Here is a 19,741-nt window from a genome sequence, read left to right on the forward strand (position 1 = left end):
AAGATGTGGGAAAGTACTGATTGTTTTGATTTACATCTGTTTCTTTTTGGGTTTTTTTTAACGCTAAAACTCTTTATAAGAAGTTTTTGTTTTTCAATAATATCATTGATTGAATGTGAATTTTTTGAGTGCTTAAAAATTTTTGTAAAGTGCTTGAAAAGTTTTTAAAAAGTGCTTATTTTTGATTCAAAGATTTGGCTACGCACCCTGAATATAATAACTTATATAATTCAAGTTTGTTTGTAAAGTTGCTAAAATTATTTTTTAATTAATATGAACTAAATACTGAACAAATAAAATATAACTATAATATAAGCTTTCTATATTAATATAAACTAAATACTGAACAAATAAAATCATAATTATTTTTGTTGAAACCAGATTTCCTCACAAACTTTAAAAATATGGAAGCAATTTGTCAATTCAATTCCACTCTTATTCATTTTTAAGTCTGAATTTATGCACTTCCCTTTTCGTTATTTCTTAATAAAAAGAAATAAAAGAAAATGTTTTTATCCATCAGATCCGAATATTAAGTGAAACCACACCCTTAAAAATATATTCATTATATTGTTTAAATGATTTTAAGAAAAATCAAGTAATTTAAATCCTGCCAGCCCTGTTTAGTAGTGGGGTCCATTTTTACTAAAATGAATATGTTTGGGTGGCATAGGAAGTGGGCAATAACCTTAAAATAGTTATTAGTGGACAACAGCCATAAGGGAAAGGGTGAATCTTAAAATCCATATGAAATATATATATCGCAAAATTCATATACTAAATTTTAAAAAAATGCCATGAGATGATAAAATAAGAAAATGGTTTTTCTCTACCAGGTATCTGAACACTGAAATATTGCTACTGTGTTTTATAATTTTCTTGCTGCCCAAAATATTATATTGAAGAAAGATAAATTTTGGTTTCTGTCTAAATTTGTTTGGATTACCAAATATTATTGCAACAGGTATTGATGTAGAGAGAATTTACAATTAGTATATATTTTGAAATAAGTATTTCATTTATTCTTCAAGCGCTTTAAATTTTTTTTTACAGTAACTCTATTTTACTTAAAATTAAATTTTTATACATGAAGAAGTGTTTAACCCACTGGGGGTTCAGTAAATGGGCAAATTTGGGAGAAATGTTTCTCCCCAATACACTGTTTGACTTATCTAATAACATGGAAAAGCTGCTTTTCCATGTGGAGAAGACTACAGGTTAAAATACAGCTTTTTACCTGCAAAACCATCTGTGGGTTAAAACAATATGAACCTGATTAAAATACATTTTTGGTAACATATATTTTGTTCTGAAATTCTAAAACTGTCTTTTAAAAAACCTGTTAGCTACATAACCTATTATGTATTTCGCAAATCATATGCTTTTTTTCGTAATTTTTATATTTAAAAAAATATTATAGTACTAACTTTTTTTTAATTTTAATTTCATTGCTTAATCTATTTGGAACATATTTTTCAGCTGGTATGTATTAAAGTTCATTTGTATATATTTTTTATAAACAATTTGCTGTCAAATTGAATCTAAATAAAATTAATACGACATTTTGGGATGTGAAAAATACTTCTCCCAGGTTAACTCTATTTGATTAATATAGTAATTGAAATTTACCCTAATAGTATTCAGTGTAGCAAGTAGAATTTGAAGTAAAATATTTTAAATATACCTATGCGTTCATGCAGGTATTAAATTTTTTTATTTCTCCATATATATGATGAAATATTTTAAAATTGCATTTCTTGTTGAAGTATATTTAAATATAAAAATTATAGTTTATATTTGACTGTTACAAATGGGATTTGTTGAGTTTAAAACAAATTAATATGAACCGTGCATAAGCTTCAATTTTAATTTATTTTAAGTTTAAATTACTTCTTAACTCTGAAACCTTCATCAAACCTTTCTAAGTCAAGCAGTGATTTTTTAATTTGCTTCGATTTCACACTTGTGTAAGTTAAATCAATCGAAGAATATGCCTTTTATTTTTATAAGTAAACTGGTACTCAGGCTCTTCGGGTTAGACAATTGCTACTATAAAACAAATATGTGTTGTTTAATCTAGTTGCTTGTTTTAACAGCAAATATATTTTGGGTTTAGTAAACATTTCATGAAAAAAAATTTTATATTAATGTATTGATGCATTAATCTATCTATTTTTTTTTTCTTCAGGAATTAGTCAGGATGTTTTAGATACTGTTTTAATGCCATCTGATAAGTCTGAAGTAAGTTTTGACATTTGAAATTTTTATCTTACTGAAAAATATATGCATGTATGCTTCTTATGTTAATTATGTATGTATCATCATTTTCAATTATTAATAATCTACCGTTGGATTATGATTTTCTTTTAACTTTTCCAAAAATCTTGAGCAGTTGTTTCTGCCTTCCATGTCAGTAATCGAAAATTATATTGCCTGCAATGCATGTAAAAATTCGGATTGAGCATGTATTTTTATCCCTTCAAATTTTGACAAAAATTAACAGGATGCTGAAGGGCTGAACAATAAGCATTGAAGAGGGAGAAAAAAAGTTCATATTTGATGAGAACTAATTATTATAAAATTTGATTACATAAGTAAAAAATTACTAAACAAAGTTAGCTTTTTTTATTTTTTCTTCTTCCCAGGCATATTTATTTTTCTGAAGAAAAATAAAAGTTTTCCCCAATCTCTGAGCATAAGAAAATACTTAACTTAAACATTTATAACATTGTTTTAAAATAAAATTTTTAAGGACTTGCCCTTACATTTAGTACTTATTAACTTAGATAATATCAATTTGCTTATAATAATGTTCAGTGTTAACTCAATCATTATGTTTTAATATTTTCTTGTTCGCCGATATATCTTTATTATTAATACTGGATATTTCTAATTTATATCACGATTATTGCTTACTGAGGTTTGCCTGTATTACAACAGCAATGTATTTGTTGAAAATTGCTTTAAAGTTTAAGTTTAAAGTTTTAAGTTTAAAGTTTTTTTTTTTTTTAATTTTTGTTTTTTATTAATGCTGGTTTGTTATGTAAATAACTCTCTTACTTAAGTGTTTGTGTGAGGGTGATTCTCACGAAATATGACAATTTACAGTCACTTGCACCAAGATCTAATACTAAACTACTAAAAGAACTTTTTTTTAAAAAAATAATAAATAGCATTGCTGTTAGCATTCTAAATAACCTAGTACCAGCATCGACTATTTTGTATATTAAAAAAATTAAATTGAACTTTAAAATTTCGTGTTTCTGGCATGTCACAAACAATGTTTCCAATAATAAGTAGCTTCAAAACTTCCCATAAATTTTTCTATATCTAATCATTTCTAGAATATAAGCGGAGGGCATTATTTACAAAAACTTCTTTTGAAAGAATTTTTTCTGTCAATAATTTGTTTGTCACAGGAAAATCTGTCATTTTCCTGGCTACTTTTATTTAGTGGTTTATAACCAAAATAGATAGAGCCATCAATCAATATCTTATGTTAATAGATTGATTAGATACCCTCCTATCTGAACATGTTTTGTTGCATGAATAAAGAACCGACTTACTGGTTAAAAATTTATTTTTAAACTTTTTTCACTTAGTAGGTTTTTGTGTTGTCATTTTCCTGGCTTCTTGAAGTCATTAGTAACATAAACTACATTGATTTATCTGAGTTATTTTAAGAATTCCTGTTGTTTTCTGCAGAATATAAACGTCTTACGCTAAAATATTAATTTGAAGTAAAGTTATATGCTATAAAATGGTGAATTTGTCATTATCCTGGCTGTCATTTTCCTGGCTTATGAATACCAGGACATTGAAATGTTACCAGAGATTTCTGCTAATACTCTAAGGAGAGAAAGCAAATATTAATCTAATACCAAGCTTATGTATGATTGTAATAAGATTGAATGTAATCAAAATTATTTATTAATTTAATGATTGATTATTTTACGCAATTTTATTCTGTACATATCAGCAACAAAAATTTTTTTGATTCTTTCTATAGTAGATAAAAGAATTTAAGTTATTCATGATCCATCTAACGTAAAGGCTTAGGTTTTGTTACTTACTAATGGCTAAAAATGACTGTTTTTTCAAACTTCTATGCTAATATGTCATTTTTCTGGCATTCAAAATGTGGTGAATTTCTATTTTATTGTTTTCTTGAGTAAATGTCAATAAACTACACTGCTGTCTGTAAGATATTAATAAATGTAACTAAGTAAATATACAAAAAAAAATTTAGATTGTTTTGAAGACTTTAAATTTGAAGAAATTTTTTGGTTCAAATTATCATGTTTCCTAAGAATCACCCATAAACATTATTTTTGCTCTTTTTTTTAAAAAAAAAAAAAGAAGGAAGGAAGAAAAAACATATAAAAAAAACTTTTTTGTATGTATGCTAATGAATGTTAAACAAACAAATTGTAAGATCAAAAAATTTAACCTTGAGTGAAGGATCTCATTCGGTAAGCTATGTAGGCTTGTGGCAAAAAAAGATTTATGTACAACTTAGTTAAGAGAAATAAATTCTTTACTATTAAGAATTTACCATTATAACCATCATGCCATAATTTAACATTTTAATTTAAATAATTCTTTTAACAACTTACAATAATTTTATTCACTTTGCATTTTGTTATAACTCTGATATATTTAATTGTAAATTTTCTTATTTTAATGGTTTTTTTTTGTATTGAAACTAATAATGACCTTTATTTTGTAGACAAAACACTACTATAATGTTAGCTTGGCGGAGAAGTTAATCCAAATAATTAATCTTAGTTGCCAGTATAGTAAGTATCACATCACTTGATTTGTTTAATTATCAAAAAGAAAACATTGTGACTACTATATAAAATTTTACACATGAAATTATGTACTTAAAATTTTGCAGTATTTTACCTGTTAAGAATAAATTAATTTTAAACTTTTGTCTTTTTTAAAAAAATGTTTTGTTTATTTATAATATTAAATTAATCATGCCTGATTCTTTAATGAATATTTTTCTTGAGCAAGTCATTATACATAATTAATATGAGTTAGACCTAGTGTAATCTTATAAATATGTTGACTTTGCTCTATTTTAACCTTATATAGCTCTAATATGGTCTAATATTTGTTTAATTTATTTTATTTTTCTCTTAATATGGTTTACTAGCCTCTTGTAAGGTTTATTAACCTCTTATGGTTTATTAACCTCTCTTCTGTACTTCACTTCTATCAATATGAATCCTGCTTCTATGTTTTTATAATTTAAAGAAAATGTACTGTACTGTAATGTAATGTAATGTGTAAATGTATATAGTGTTTTTTCTTTTTATTTCAAACTCAGTATGTGTGCTTTAAATAGGTACCTAATTTTGTGATTTGTTTATCATTATCAATCAGTTAATATTATCAAAATAATTGTGTCCCAAAGTGATTACAATAAACAGAGCCTACATATATTAGAAATTGTAAAATTCAAAGAAATAATCCTGATTTTTAATTTTAACTGAATTTTTAAATCCAAATTTCCGATGTATTTCTATGGCCATACTAAAATAATTGAAACAGCAGCCCTCAAAATGGAACTATGCACAATACCACTGGGAAAGGCAATAAAATAAATGCAAAGAGGTATGAGCTAAGCCATTATATGTTGCTAGTTGGAAGTTTGGTGATATGTCGAGTACAGCAGTGACTGCGACTAAAGGCAAGGTGTTGGTGTGTGCTGACCAGCTACATCACATACAGCAGTAAATACCGAAGCTGTGCTGGGTTTGATTATGACAAATTAATCCATGATGAAAAATGACTTCTGCAAGAAACTTTGTGGACATTTGTGAAATTATTCTGGCCTGGTGCTTCACTGTGTTGATACTCTCTCTGAAATTGGCAATTTCAGACTGTGCCTTGTTTTATAAGAGCAAGGACACAGTTATGGGACTAACATGTTGCATGTAATTGTCCACGGATAGTGTGTAAAACTTTCTGCAAATTAGTTTACCAAATCCTTCTGGGACCTCCCTGATAAATGGCAGAAGTGCACTGATGTGACAAAGGATTTGTCTTACTCATACCTGCCAAGTCTCCTGTTTTTTAGCAAAGACTTTAGTAATTTAGGACTATCTCTCCTGTTTAGCCATATATTCTCAAATTTCTCCGTATTTGTTGAAGAAATTGAAAAAAAAATTAGTGACAAAATGTCCGCTGATGACAAAAATACTTGTCTTATTCCTTAATAGATGGTGTTATTGCCAGTATTGCAGTATATTGGGTGTTTATAGTTTAAGTAATTACAAATAATGGTTTAAAAAAAGTCTTCAGATTAAGATTTATATACATATTTTTTACTTTGCTAAATGTAAGTGCTTATATTATTTCCAATTTTGAATTTCTCTTTTTGACTTGCATGATGTATTAAATGCATTCTTATGCATGATGTATCAAAACTTTACTCGTAGCCTAAAAAATGTTGCTAGTAAAATCTCTGTTATTTTATTTCTCCAATGTTGGCAGGTATGGTTACTTATAAATTGTATTCCTGGCTTTGATAACATTTGTGTCATTATTTTCTGTATCGCATAAATGAGTAGATATGAGTTATTTTTCAGATTTTTTTTCGTCCCCTTTTTTTCCTAATTTATTGTATATAATGTGCTTAATGACTTTCTTGTTTTTTTTTTCTATGTTTAATCATTATGGGTTTTACTCTTTTGTTAATGGTTTTCAGGCTTATATTTTGCAAAAACTTTTTCAAAATTTTTTTCATCTTTTTGCTTTCATTTTTTTAGGTAGCAAAATCCGTATAGCAACTCTTCAGATGACACTATTACTGTTAAAGCAGCTTGCGTTAAAAAACACTGAAAGCTGCTTACTAGACTGTCACTTAGCTGCTATTGAACAAGCTCGGGAAGAAAGCACAGTTATGCTCAGAAATTTCTACAAAGTTAGTTCTTCTTTTCAAAAAATCATTCTCAGTCTTCATGCTTATTTATTTATTTATTTAAAAAATTTTATATGTTTTTCCTTGTTACATTTCAATACATTTTAATCATATTTGAAATTTCATCATTTATATTCATTGTTTCTCAAAGATATGTGTTGTGGCCTATATGTATGTTAAGCGATTCTTTGCGGGGGAAAAAGTTTTATATTTAAACGCAATTTATTAAAGGATGTGCATAAGCTTGAAAAACATTCAATTTCTTTTTTATGAACTTAATGAAAATAAAAAATTTAATCAATTATATTGCACTTAGTGTTTTACTTTTTTCGAATTATTCTTCCATTGCATTCAATTATCCCGTTAGTTTCTTCCCACCCTCTGCAAGGTAAACCAGGGTTTCCGCTACGGTAGCTTTTTTCGCAAAATGCGAAAAGACCCCTCAAAAATGCTAAAATTCAACAAAGCATTTTCGCATTTTTGCTAAAGGATTTTACTAAATTCCATTAAAAAAAAAGGCTTCCGCGAAAAACCATGACGCTAACATCCATGAAAAAAACTTGATCAAACAAGAAGGAGAAAAAATCTAAATATCTTTCGCAAGAAGAACCATGACGCTAGCGTTCACGAAAAAAACGTGATCAAACGAGATGAAGCATAGCGATCAACAAAAATGGCTAGAATATATGATATATATATATTTGTTAATGATTAATATTTAGGGCCCTAAAAGTGCATTTAACTTTCAAGAAGCATTTGTAAAATGGGCAAACATGAAAGAAAGGAAGATTGTCAATTATAAACCAAAATGTTTTGATAAATAATAAATGTGTTTTTTTTTGTTATAGGTATTCTTTTTGATATTCTTGTACATTAAGCTATTCTTTGTCAGATAACTTACAGTACTTGTTTGATATAAAGTAATTTTATAAGCCTAATGGCATTTTAGCATTTTGCTAAAACTTTTTTTCAGATTTTAGCTTTTTTGCTAATGAATTTTTAGACTCAGCTTAAACCCTGAGGTAAACAGGTTTTATCACAAAGCCATAATAATGTTCAATTCTGGTACTGTTTGTTTTCTTTTCATCCCTTCTTTTACATCAGTCTAGCATCATAAAAGTTTATTTCCTTTAATTTAATTTAATGGCTAATTAGGTTAGTTTCTTCCCTCCCTCTCCAAGGTAAACACAGGTTTTATCACAAAGCCATAATAATGTTCAATTCTGTTACTGTTTGTTTTCTTTTCATCCCTTCTTTTACATCAGTCTAGCATCATAAAAGTTTATTTCCTTTAATTTAATTCAATGATTTGAATTTTTTTTAATTTTATTTAAGAATAGTGCTGCTTAGAATTACATATGAAACTGCCTTGTTGCATGCATATCCTAGCAAGGTCAGATATTATAGAAATTAAGTCTGTTCTTGTGAAAATGTATCAAATTTATTATTACCATGGTAATAAGGGTCTTTATTTTATTTTCAAACTTTATTTTTCTTGTAGAATTTCATGAAGTTCATTACATATATTTATAGTTCAAACGGATATCAAAATAACATTTATGCATTTCTTATTTTTTTAATTTTTTTTTTAAATAATGAAAGGAAATTTGAATTCCACTGATTATTAAAAGGATTAATATTTTTGTTAACTTGTCTATAAAATGCAAGAATTTCTTTTAAACAGTAATATCAAATTATTCAAATTATTAAATGTTTTGTTTTCATTTGAATATTTTATCTATTAGTATTAAAATAATGAAAAATAATGATAGTTGCTATTAAATTTTTACTATAATATATTTTAATTGAAAAATGATAGTAGCTATTAATTTTTTACTTTATACTTTTAGTATAATGTACTTTTAGTATAATATACTTTTAGTATAATATACTTTTAGCATTTTCATGTTTGGTTAATAATTTGTTTACATAATTGTGATCTGGCAAAAAAAAATATTTTTTTACTGTTAAAATGATTTTTACTGTTGAAAAGAATAAATGACTCTTGTATGCAGCAACTAAACTCGAATGTGCTTTTTTACCTAGAGTCAATCAGTTTTTTCTTCATTTAATTTTTATGGTGAAATGTACTAATTTTTGCTTCACATGAAGAACAAAGTCTTGCATTATTCTTACAGTGACTATGGGAATTGAAGATTATAATCATATTTTATAATTCTAAAAATACTTATTCTTAGTTTATAGAATAAAATTACTTTTTATAAAAAAAAATTTGCAGTTAAAATTAAACTAAAAACATTTTGATGCACAGGTTATTCTAATCATACTTTAATTAAATATAGACTTTAAAAAAAAACAACTTTAATTCTTTAAATTTTTATTTTGAATCTCATTTGCAATAATTTAAAATAAATTCTACAGATGATTTATTTTATTATAGAGCGAAGAAATATTTTTGGACATGTTTGAAGATGAGTATGAAGAAATGAAAGTGAGTGGTATTACAAAGCAAACATTCATTGTGTATAATTTTCTCTAATTTAATTAAAGTGTTCTGGAATTTTTAGGCTAAATTAATACAATTTATTTTAAAAGTCAGTTGATGTGTATATTTGTGTCAGTCCTTATGTTTTTTCCCCTTTGCTAGGAATTTTTTTTTAATAATTCTTTCAGGCTGTTGATTTACTGAATTTTTATTGGAATGAAACAAGATTAATTTTACATTCAATATTAAAATTTTATTGGATGTAAATGTGGAAGTATATTAAACATAATATTCCAGGGAAAAGAAATTATTTAAATATTCTTTTAAATTGAAACATTTGATTTTTCTATCATGACAAATAGTCTCATAGGTAAAATATTAAAGCATCCTATGACCTATGAATTTGGGGATTTATGCGATGAAATTAACACTATCAAACAAAGCTAGCAAGTGATTTATAAATAAATTCCTTGAATTTAATTATTATTTTATTGTTTATTTATTTATTATTCTATAAGGAAGCATTAGTTTATCTGACTAACATTTACTTATTTTGTCTTTTTCTGAATTTGTAAATCAGTTTCATACTTTGATTAAATGATTAACCATTAATGTGAGTTAACTTTTTGATGTGATAATTTTAAAATGTGAGAAATAGTTGTTTTTAAATGTGTGTTTTGATTATTTGTGAAATTGATTTTAGAAAAAAGCTCTCAATGTTGAGTATTTAATGATGGATGAAAAACTTTTGCTGCCTCCTACTGGTACTCCTATGTCTGGCATTGAATTCCACAAACGTCTTCCGTGTGGTGAAGTAGAAAGGGCTAGAAGGGTAATTTGCGATATTGTGTTTTAATTAAAAATGTCTAGTATTCCGCAAGGCTACGTGCTTTTCTTCCCCCCCCCCCTCGTCCTTGTAGTGGTCTATGACTGTTCATTAATCTGATTTTTTTTGTTTATTTTGCATATATGTGTGTCTTTTCTTTTAAAAAATATGCAATCTATTATCCTTATATACAGTGTCTGTCATTTTATGTCATCACATCGGTACCTGAAGGCTTTTTTTTTACAAAAAAGGTGGAGTCCACTTGCCAAATTTCTACATATGAAATGAACATATTCATATGTAAACGTATGGAATTGTAATTTCTCAGTGTTTCGTAGCATTTTGAATTAAAGTATCGATTCAAAATCTTAATTAAAGTTAGTCAAACTATTTTGTAATTTATTAGAAATGAGGTTGGAGATACTCAGATTTAAGTTGGTTCTCTTCATCAGGTAGGTTTAGGCTAGTAAAAAGTGAAATAAACTCTTTGAATATGAAAAAGAACTTAGTATTGTCATATGATGTGAAACCTGTGAACTAACAATTTCTCAGAAAACTGATGTTAAATTTTGCTCTTGAATATTGTGAATTTCAATGAGTGACCAAGTAGTTTTGATTCCAATATCCAATAGTCATAATGTCCCTTAACATATTTTTTTAATGTTATTTTTAGTACTTCGAAATTCGTATATAATAAGTGGCTGCTTCTACTAACCAGTGATTGTACAAACCAGCAGGCATTGTTACCTATCACTTGTATTTCAAAAATACTCTTGCAGAATTAAGGTATTTAATAGCCAAGCGTAGCAAATTACTGCCAAATGCAAAAATTTATTGACTTTTTTTTTCCATAAATGCCCAATACAGAAAGATATTTTTATTAATCTGTGAATAATAAAAATATCTCTACTTGTAAAATAATGTGATGAATTAAGCGAGTGAGGTTGTCTTGTTATCTTTTTGCTTCGCAAAATGAAATTATAGCATTCTTAATAATGTTTATTTTTACTATGTTCTTTCAGGCTATCAGAGTTTTCTTCCTTCTTCGAGATTTATCGTTGACTTTGCAGAATGAGCCTGAAAATCAACTACCTTTGACAAACCTCTCTTCTTGCATTAAAGTTAATGATGCTCTTGATCTCAGTAAGATTTTTTTATCTACATTTTCTCTTTTATATTGTTTTTAAATTACCCATTAGTTAATCAAAGCTGTGAATGAGAAGATAAAAAAAATATTGTTCTTTGATTTCAAAATATTTCTAGTATTTTTATGAACAAAACACATTCCTAAATTTGTGGTATTTCAGAACAAAAATAAATAATATTCAATTACTGGATACAGTTCCAATTTTAATAGGTGAAACCGTTAAGATGATATATTATAATAATTAAAATGATATTTCTAAATTCGTTTTTCTTATTGACTCGAAGAGGATTCGTATTTAGTTTATTTTTATTGATTGAGTACCTGAACATTAAAGTTGGAAGAAAATACAAAAAATAAATACTGAAGTTGTTGGTTTTTATTTCTACCTAGCGCATTTTCAAATTGTCAAACAAATCATTTCTTTGTTATTTGTTGCAAGTATGCAAACATTTTTGATATATTATAAGTAAATGTTGTATGTCAATGAGCCTCCATCTCAATTAATGCTTTTTTGTATTACTGATATGCAAATATAGTAATTATCTAACATAACCATAGATATTTTATTTTTAAATGAAACCAATGATTTCAGATAACAGTGACCTCATTAGTTGCACCGTCATCACCAAGGATGGTCAAAAAATAAAAGGCTTTATGGTTATAGATGCTTTACAACTCATCCTTGTAGATCCTGATAATAAGCGTGTTGGTTGGGGAATTGCAAAATTTGTTGGATTTTTGCAGGTACTATCATTTCTCTAAATTTCTCATATTTCTAATAAATTTCATGTATTCATATAAATTTTGATTTTCAATAATAGTTTTTTAATTTTTAAATACATTTTAAAATTGTTCTGGGGAGAATTTTCGATTAAAAATGAATTCTTTGGTTTCCATGTTAGAAATAAGGTGTTTCTTTGTACTGGGATGTTATTTAGGAAAAATTTTAGAAGCTTGTAAGGCATCTGTTTAAAAACAGTTCTAAACAGTTTAATTCAAATGAATCGTATGTGAAAAAAAAACTTACTACATACATTGTAACTAATCGTTCAATTAAAGTAGTAGTATTTAAAAATAGCTGTTGTAATTAACGAAATATTTCTATGCAATTTAAAAAATTTTAGCTGTCATTTAACAAAGAAAGTACTTGTCAACTTTATTTCATTCTTCATTAGTACTTAATATTTTTTACTTGTGGTTAAAAAAAATTCAAGTATATTGTAATACTGAAAAAAAAATTTCGAAATTTGAGAGTTAGACTTTTGCTTTTTAAATCATTTCAAAATTTTATTTTTGTCATGGGAGCTTTCCAGGTATCTCCACAATTATAATAATTTGAAACATCTATTAAAAGAACAGGAATATGTATGATTAGATAAATCCTGCTTTAAATATAATTAAAAAAAAAAAATTTTTTTTTCCACTTAATTTCAAAATTAACTTTTAAGTTATACAACAGTGTCCTTAACTGCAAAAACTATTAAATAATGTTGCCTACTCAATGTCAGACTAGTCTAGTAGAAATATTTGCTCTAATTTCACCTCCTTAGTTTAATCCTCCCCAAACTAAACCATGATGTTGCTGTTGCAAATGTTTCGTAGAGGACTGATTGTAAGACATATTTTCTAATAGATCGCCGAAGTCAGGCATCAGTGAGCAGGCAGGTGCCACTTTGATCAGCCTGCAAAGGGTTGGAGGGTGCACTGTATTGATCCTCATTAAACTGTTCTATCCTAAAGTGTAGATCATTGTTCTACCGATGGGAAGAGCCATCCCCCACGCAGAAGATTAAAATTGAGATATCATGTCTCCGGTTCATCCTCAGAGTTGTTTCCCACACCATCTCCAATAACTCATTATGCAGCTCTAATGCGACATAAATAAAGTACTACTTTCACTGTTGTTGCAGATGCTTGTTTTATAGTTTATATCTGTGCCATCTGTTGATAAACTTGTCAGCTGTGCCACCTCTTGATAAATTTGATAACAGAATTTTAAAACTTGGGGAAAACAAATATTCCAGTTGTCTTAAAAGAATGCAACCAACCTTACATTTCTAGCTTTTTATATTTCTCTTTGAATTTATTTTTCAAAGTTGCCATTTGCAGTCGTAATCGTTGGCAGAAGCTTGTGTTGTCATTTCAGAAATTGAAAATTTCTTGAAAATATAAAAAGCTCTTTTTAAGAAATGCTTACATTATAAAAGGATATATTTGTAAAAATTAGAGAGTGACTTGAAATAGAACGAAAGAAACGTGAATGCAGTACAGGACCACTTCAGGGGAAACTCCGCATACATTCACGTGTGAGCTTTTCTATGAATAACTGTTTACTATGAATAACTGTAACTATGAATAACTGTAACTATGAATAACATAAGTGTTATTCAGTTTAGCACTTTTCTAGGTTTGAGTTAGATTTTGTTATATTGTTTTTGTTGCAATTTTAAATTGACTTATAGCAGTTTTTTATTTAAGAATATAATTGGATTTCATAATAAAACCTTTAATGTTTAGGATATTGAGGTGACTGGTGATAAAGACGACAGCCGTTGCCTCCACATTACTATTCACAGGCCGTCAAGTATTGCAACAGGAAGTATTAGATCCCCGCTCCTTGCTGCGAAGTTTGTGTTTGACGACCACATCAGGTGTATGGCAGCTAAGCAGAGGCTGAGCAAAGGACGCCAGAAAGCTCGTCAACGCAAGCTTCACCAGATAGCCCGTCTATTAGAACTTCCTGACCACATTCAACCCTGTCCCTCTCCTCTCCGACATAGCTTGCATTCCGTCAAGTCGGCAGACTTCTCTTCCTGTAAGTTCATCATTTAGTATAATTCTTAATTACTCTGGAATGTATCGGTAATAAAGTTGATTGATTACAGTTGAAGTCTACAATAGTAAAATTACAATTCTAAAATAGTAAAATTAATGCATTAAACTTTTCTGGTACTTTTCCATTATACCGGCGCAAATCTCGCTAAGCAGACTTTTTGGTGGCAGCGCACAGTCGACGGAACAAATCACACAAAGCAGACTTTATTGTCTACAACACAAAGCATGCACATAAAAAAAATGGTTAATAAATGGTTCAAATTATTTTTTACTTCGGAGGCATAAACATTTTAATATCGCTTAAAATTTTTTCAAATGGAGCTTCCGTTTGCTTTCTCCACATATTCTACAAGATAACTTTCGAGATGATGGCGTGCCATTCCTCTATGTTTCTTATTTCGCTATGCGCCACAGTCTCTCTATTTTTTGCATGTGAGTTCCAGTTTCCAGATCGACCAAGTTGTATTTATGGTTCATTTTGAAATGTTCGAAACTTTCATCTTCCTAGTGCAAACTTTCAGCTTTCTAGTGCAGTATGATTTCCATGAATCGGAATAACTTGAAGTTTCTTTTTCGATATTTTCCTTAATTGCCTTGAAAGTGTTAGAGAATCGGTTTGGCAACTCCACAAGAAAACATTCGTTCGTTTTCCGGCGAACTATACCGAAGATCCATTGTTGTGTAGTCCATCCCGCATCTTTTTTTCACTTCATGAACAAACTTTCGTCCACTTCGACGCTCATGTCAGGTACTTCTACTTTCCGTTGTTCACGTTTAAGCAAAGAATTCACACCAACTTCAAGCATGAAGTTATTCCAGTCTACAACTGTTACATGACTGTTTTCCAACTGCTTTTCACACCGTTAAACTGAGGTCAATTCTTCGCTGCAACGATAAATAAACCGCACACCCTTCAAAAAGCTCATTTTCGATTACTGAAACCAGGTGCCTTTACGGATACTTCTTTTGCAGATGAAAGATTGCATCGGCATTGAATTTCATCTCCGATATACAATTTCATTTCATGATTCTTCTCACAAGCTGCGATTTCAGCCAAAACGCCTTTCCCTTAAAAGAATCTGACCACTTATTCCTCTGTTTTGGGCAAATCCCACATTTTCATTGCTTTTTTCGTTAATTTTTCGTATAAAGAAAAAGATTTGACCGATAAAATTTTAAAAAAAAAATGGCCCTGTCTTGCTTTGAAAATGTGGAGACAAAAGGTTACCAGCGGAGATATTCAGTTTGTCATTGGTTGCATCATTATTGGCGCCTTTATATCTTGCGCCGGTATAATGAAGAAATACCACTTTTTTATGAAATAGGTGAGAAAAAGCTCAGGTTAATCTCAGGCAATTATGTAAATTGCCAGAACGAAATCAACACTTTCAAATACCTAGTCTATTGAGATATATCTGTCTATCATCATTGCCACACTCTATGTGTTTTCTGCCTCCCTTCAAATTTTCACTTAATGTAATTTAATTTAGCTACATAATTTCAGCCAGCAAATATCATTAAACTAGATGTTTTTGTTTCACTAAAGTTAAAGAATTAAAAAAAAAAATGCAAAATGAAAAGAAATTCTAATGTACATTTTTATTACTTATTAAGTAATTAAACTGACTGTTGTTGATATTAAACTGATATTGATATTTTTTCACAACATTTTCATTGAGTAAATAAAAATTTTGCTTTGGCAAAAAATTATTTTTAAATTTATTTATAAAATTTAATTCCTGTTTCTGTAATGTAGAATTAATTTAATAACATAATAATTTTGAAGGATTCTGAATGCATTAAGATTTTTTTTTTTTAAATTGACAGTAATTGTCCATTAGTTTGTATGATATGTCCATTAGTTGAATGAAGGAGTTTTGGGCTTGAAAAAAATTCTTGTTATTTTGAGAAAGATTCATTTAGAATTTATATTATATAATCTGTTGAAATACTTCCTGTTTTAGAGCTCTTATGTATTTAAAATATAGACAAATCCAATCTTTTCTGAGAATTTTGTTTACTATTTGAAATTACCTTCTTAATAACAATGAATTTTCAACTTAGATTACTAGTTAAATTTATATCTTATCATTGTTATTTCTTCTGTTGGTGAAAAAAAATATATTTATTTCTCTGACAATCTAATAGGAACTTTCTTAAAAAATAATAATAATTTTTAGTTTACAAAGTTTTGGGGAATTTAATTTGCTTCATTAAGTAATTGAATTTTATTTGATTGAGGGATTTCTTTTTAAATATAGTGTGAAACATTTAGATAAAAAAGATTTCCGTTTTACTTTATATTATTTTTTAGAAAAATTATTTCTTGGCTTCCTTCGTCAGTTTTTACAGCCATCTATCTAATCTTCAGTCGATAAGTCATAGAACAGAATCATGCTGTATTATCCCTTTATTCACTTTATTATCTTTAAATAATACCAAAAGAAACTGGTTCCTATCAGACTTAGATAAAATGAAAATCTTTCTGTGAACGCAAAATCTCAATTAAAGAAACTTCCTTTGTGCATTGATTTACTCTTGTAACTAATTTTAATCCTTTCGTCTTCACCTCATTTTGGCAAATTTATTTGAAACGTCAGTGATTTTTTTTAATTGTCTCTATATTGATTCATACCTCAAGGATGAGTTTGATTTTAAAAAAAGGTGAAAATAAAAATTCAAAAATGTTATGTGCAAAAACACTTTTCAAATAATTGAAAAAATACCTGAAATTTAAGCAAGAAACAATTGTATGTGGAAAGCATTTATCCCCAGAATGTTATCAATATTTCAATAAAAATATTGATGCTAGATTTTATTTATTGAAATTGTGTAAATATAAATCTCTATGTGTGATTTTTAAATCATGCGAATATGAATGTCAACATTTTATTTTAAAATCATGCAAATACAAATCTCAATGTTTGGTTTTAAAATCGCTTGAATACAATTTCCGATACATAATTTAATTTATTTGAACATGAATAATATTTTTTTCTCTCTTGAATCGAAAATAAAAAAACTTTCTTTAAAGAGGTAGATTATTTTTTTCTGTTCTGATAATATAACTATTATTTACAACGAAATAATATTACAACGAAAAAAAAATCCATAATGGTGTAAAATTTTATGTGAGCGGTGTTTGTGTACATTATACGGCCAGGTTCTTATTTGAAAAAAAAAAAAAAAAAACAACCAGTTTAAAATTCATATATTTAGATTTGAGAACATCATCATACCCATATTAAAATTATTCATTTTTCTTTGGATCCTCTTAAGTATTGTTTATTCATTTACTTGTCCAAAGCATCTCAAGGTAATCAAAACATCACAAACTTTAACAAGGTTTGCTAGATATATTCACATTGCATTAAAATATTAATGATAGTTGCATATTTTTCAAAAATTATCTTATAGGGCCAATTAGTTTGTCTACCATGTACTTTTATTTTATCGATATAATTATTAATGTTGTATATATATTTACTGAACTCAACATACTATGCATATTTAAAGCTATTTATATTCATATAACCTTAAACTATTAAAAAAGAGTATAATTTCTAATTTATTTCTAAAGTATAATTTCTTTGAAGAACTATAAAATTGAAATGAAAGAGTTATCTCATTGTGTTGGTCTGTCTCATTTTAGTAATGCATCGTAGCCAGTCTCAAGATACTGGTTTAAAAGGTAAAGCAGCTGGAAGCAGTATACGCCATTGTCATCACCGTCCCCTCATGTCTACGTCAAGTCGTGTACCTGGACATGCAACGATTCTGAAACATGGGGAGAGTAGCCATTTATCTGTGTCCTCAGATACCAGTGACAAAAGTCTGCGTTCTGCTGAGAGAAAACGTACTGGCAGCAGTCCGTCATCACCTCGACGACATGGCTCTAGGTCTAGAGAATCTTCACCCAGGCAACATGCTTCGAGTACGAGCTCAGAAGAAATACCCTTAGAAGATTTATCAAGAATACACAGTTCTCGCCATGGCAGCCCAAGTATAAGAAGACGAAGCTCATCTGGTCTACCACAGGTATTCCATTTGTATATTAAGCCATTGGGTGAATTGATTATTTAACACTTGTTTTATTCTATTGGCAAATGTTTATTAAAATATGTAATTGCTAATTCTTTTTTTAATCTTTAATCAAACAAGAATAAGATGCCAATTTGTTAAGATTATGAAGGAAATTAAATATATAACTGTTGAATTGTTCAATTGGGAAAAGTAAATTAAAATTGTTATAATTATAAGTAAATACATGAATTGTTTCAAATGCATTTGTGAATTTAAATTTTTAAATCTTTCCAAATACTATTGTTAATATTCTGAATTGCTTGCATTGAAAATCATATTTTACCTGTAATAGGAAACAGAATTATATCTAAGAAATTTTTAAGTCATAGTTAATATGCAGAAAAACCAAATTCTTGTAATATAAAGTCCTTATTAGACCTATTTTTGTCTATGGCTAAGGCATTGACAAGATCTGATGCTTCAGAGCTAATAGCTATTCTAAAAGAAGTAAAAAAAATTTAAAAACTTTGTGTTTGAAAAGACAATATATTACAGGAATTTATAAATGTTTTAAGAACCTATATATTATAAAATTTCTGAAGATCAATAGATTAAAAACTGAACCACTTATGTGTCCAAAATGAACCATTTAGAACATATAAAAAAGTAGTTTTGAATAAAACTTCCACTTTCGGCTGTTATCAGGGTTTAAAAAAATCCAACCTGGATGGTTTTTGTTGGGTTTTTTAAAATGTTACTTAGTTTAACGCTTTTTTAGGTTCAAATTTTAATTTTTAATTCAAAATGGAACAAAGAAAACTTTCATAAGATAATAAATAAATAATGAATTAAAATATATATATTTAATTTTAATGTAGTACCATCTTTTCATGCTGGTATTAATAAAAGCTCTTAAATTAATTCCTTTATTGACTAGAAATGAAAGTATAATATCTGGGTCTGAGAAGTAGGCTTTTTTCTGTGTTATTTGTTTTTGAATACTTAAGTTATAGATTCATTTTTCTTGTTGAAATAAAGTAAGTCTTTTACAGGCCAACTAACTACATGACTAATGTTTATTTAAAAAAATTTCTTAACAGTTTTTTGAACTGCTTTTTAAACTATGCATTTAGAATTGCTTTTTAAATTATGTATTTAGAATGTAAGTTTTTATTAAATAAAATTTATAATGCCAAATAAGTTCCAAATAATTTAATTTCATATTATTCTGTATTTTATCATTGTTTAAAATGTAATGAATTTGTATATTTAAATGATTATTTTGTAGAATTAAAATATAACTCGTAACAAAATCCATCCATTTGTATATTTTATAAAACAAAAATGCTCTTTTAAATGAATTAAAACATTCTATTTTTAATATTTTGTTAAAATACTTATATATGCTTATTTATTCGTATTTGAAAACTTATTTATTAAGGAGATAAGAGAAAGATGGTTATCCCAGCCTGTACTCTGCACATGTTTAATTCAAAACAAATAACAATAAGAAAGCTCAAATTATTGTTT

The 19,741-nt window shown here is 27.7% G+C and overlaps 1 protein-coding gene across 3 annotated transcripts in view; it reads left to right on the forward strand.

Annotated features, from left to right (window-relative positions):
• Positions 1-19,741, forward strand: part of LOC107455279 (C-type lectin domain containing ema) — a 45,418-nt gene that overhangs the window by 24,059 nt on the left and 1,618 nt on the right. For all 3 annotated transcript variants that reach the window (XM_043046956.2, XM_043046957.2, XM_071177279.1), the window contains 9 exons: positions 2,189-2,241; positions 4,730-4,799; positions 6,783-6,937; positions 9,336-9,386; positions 10,084-10,212; positions 11,229-11,349; positions 11,946-12,097; positions 13,871-14,168; positions 17,841-18,226. In XM_043046956.2, coding sequence (XP_042902890.1) covers positions 2,189-2,241; positions 4,730-4,799; positions 6,783-6,937; positions 9,336-9,386; positions 10,084-10,212; positions 11,229-11,349; positions 11,946-12,097; positions 13,871-14,168; positions 17,841-18,226 — 1,415 coding nt within the window. The remainder of the gene's footprint in view (positions 1-2,188; positions 2,242-4,729; positions 4,800-6,782; positions 6,938-9,335; positions 9,387-10,083; positions 10,213-11,228; positions 11,350-11,945; positions 12,098-13,870; positions 14,169-17,840; positions 18,227-19,741) is intronic.

The sequence above is a fragment of the Parasteatoda tepidariorum genome, chromosome 2 (assembly GCF_043381705.1).
Source record: "Parasteatoda tepidariorum isolate YZ-2023 chromosome 2, CAS_Ptep_4.0, whole genome shotgun sequence".
In the NCBI taxonomy this organism is placed as follows: domain Eukaryota; kingdom Metazoa; phylum Arthropoda; class Arachnida; order Araneae; family Theridiidae; genus Parasteatoda; species Parasteatoda tepidariorum.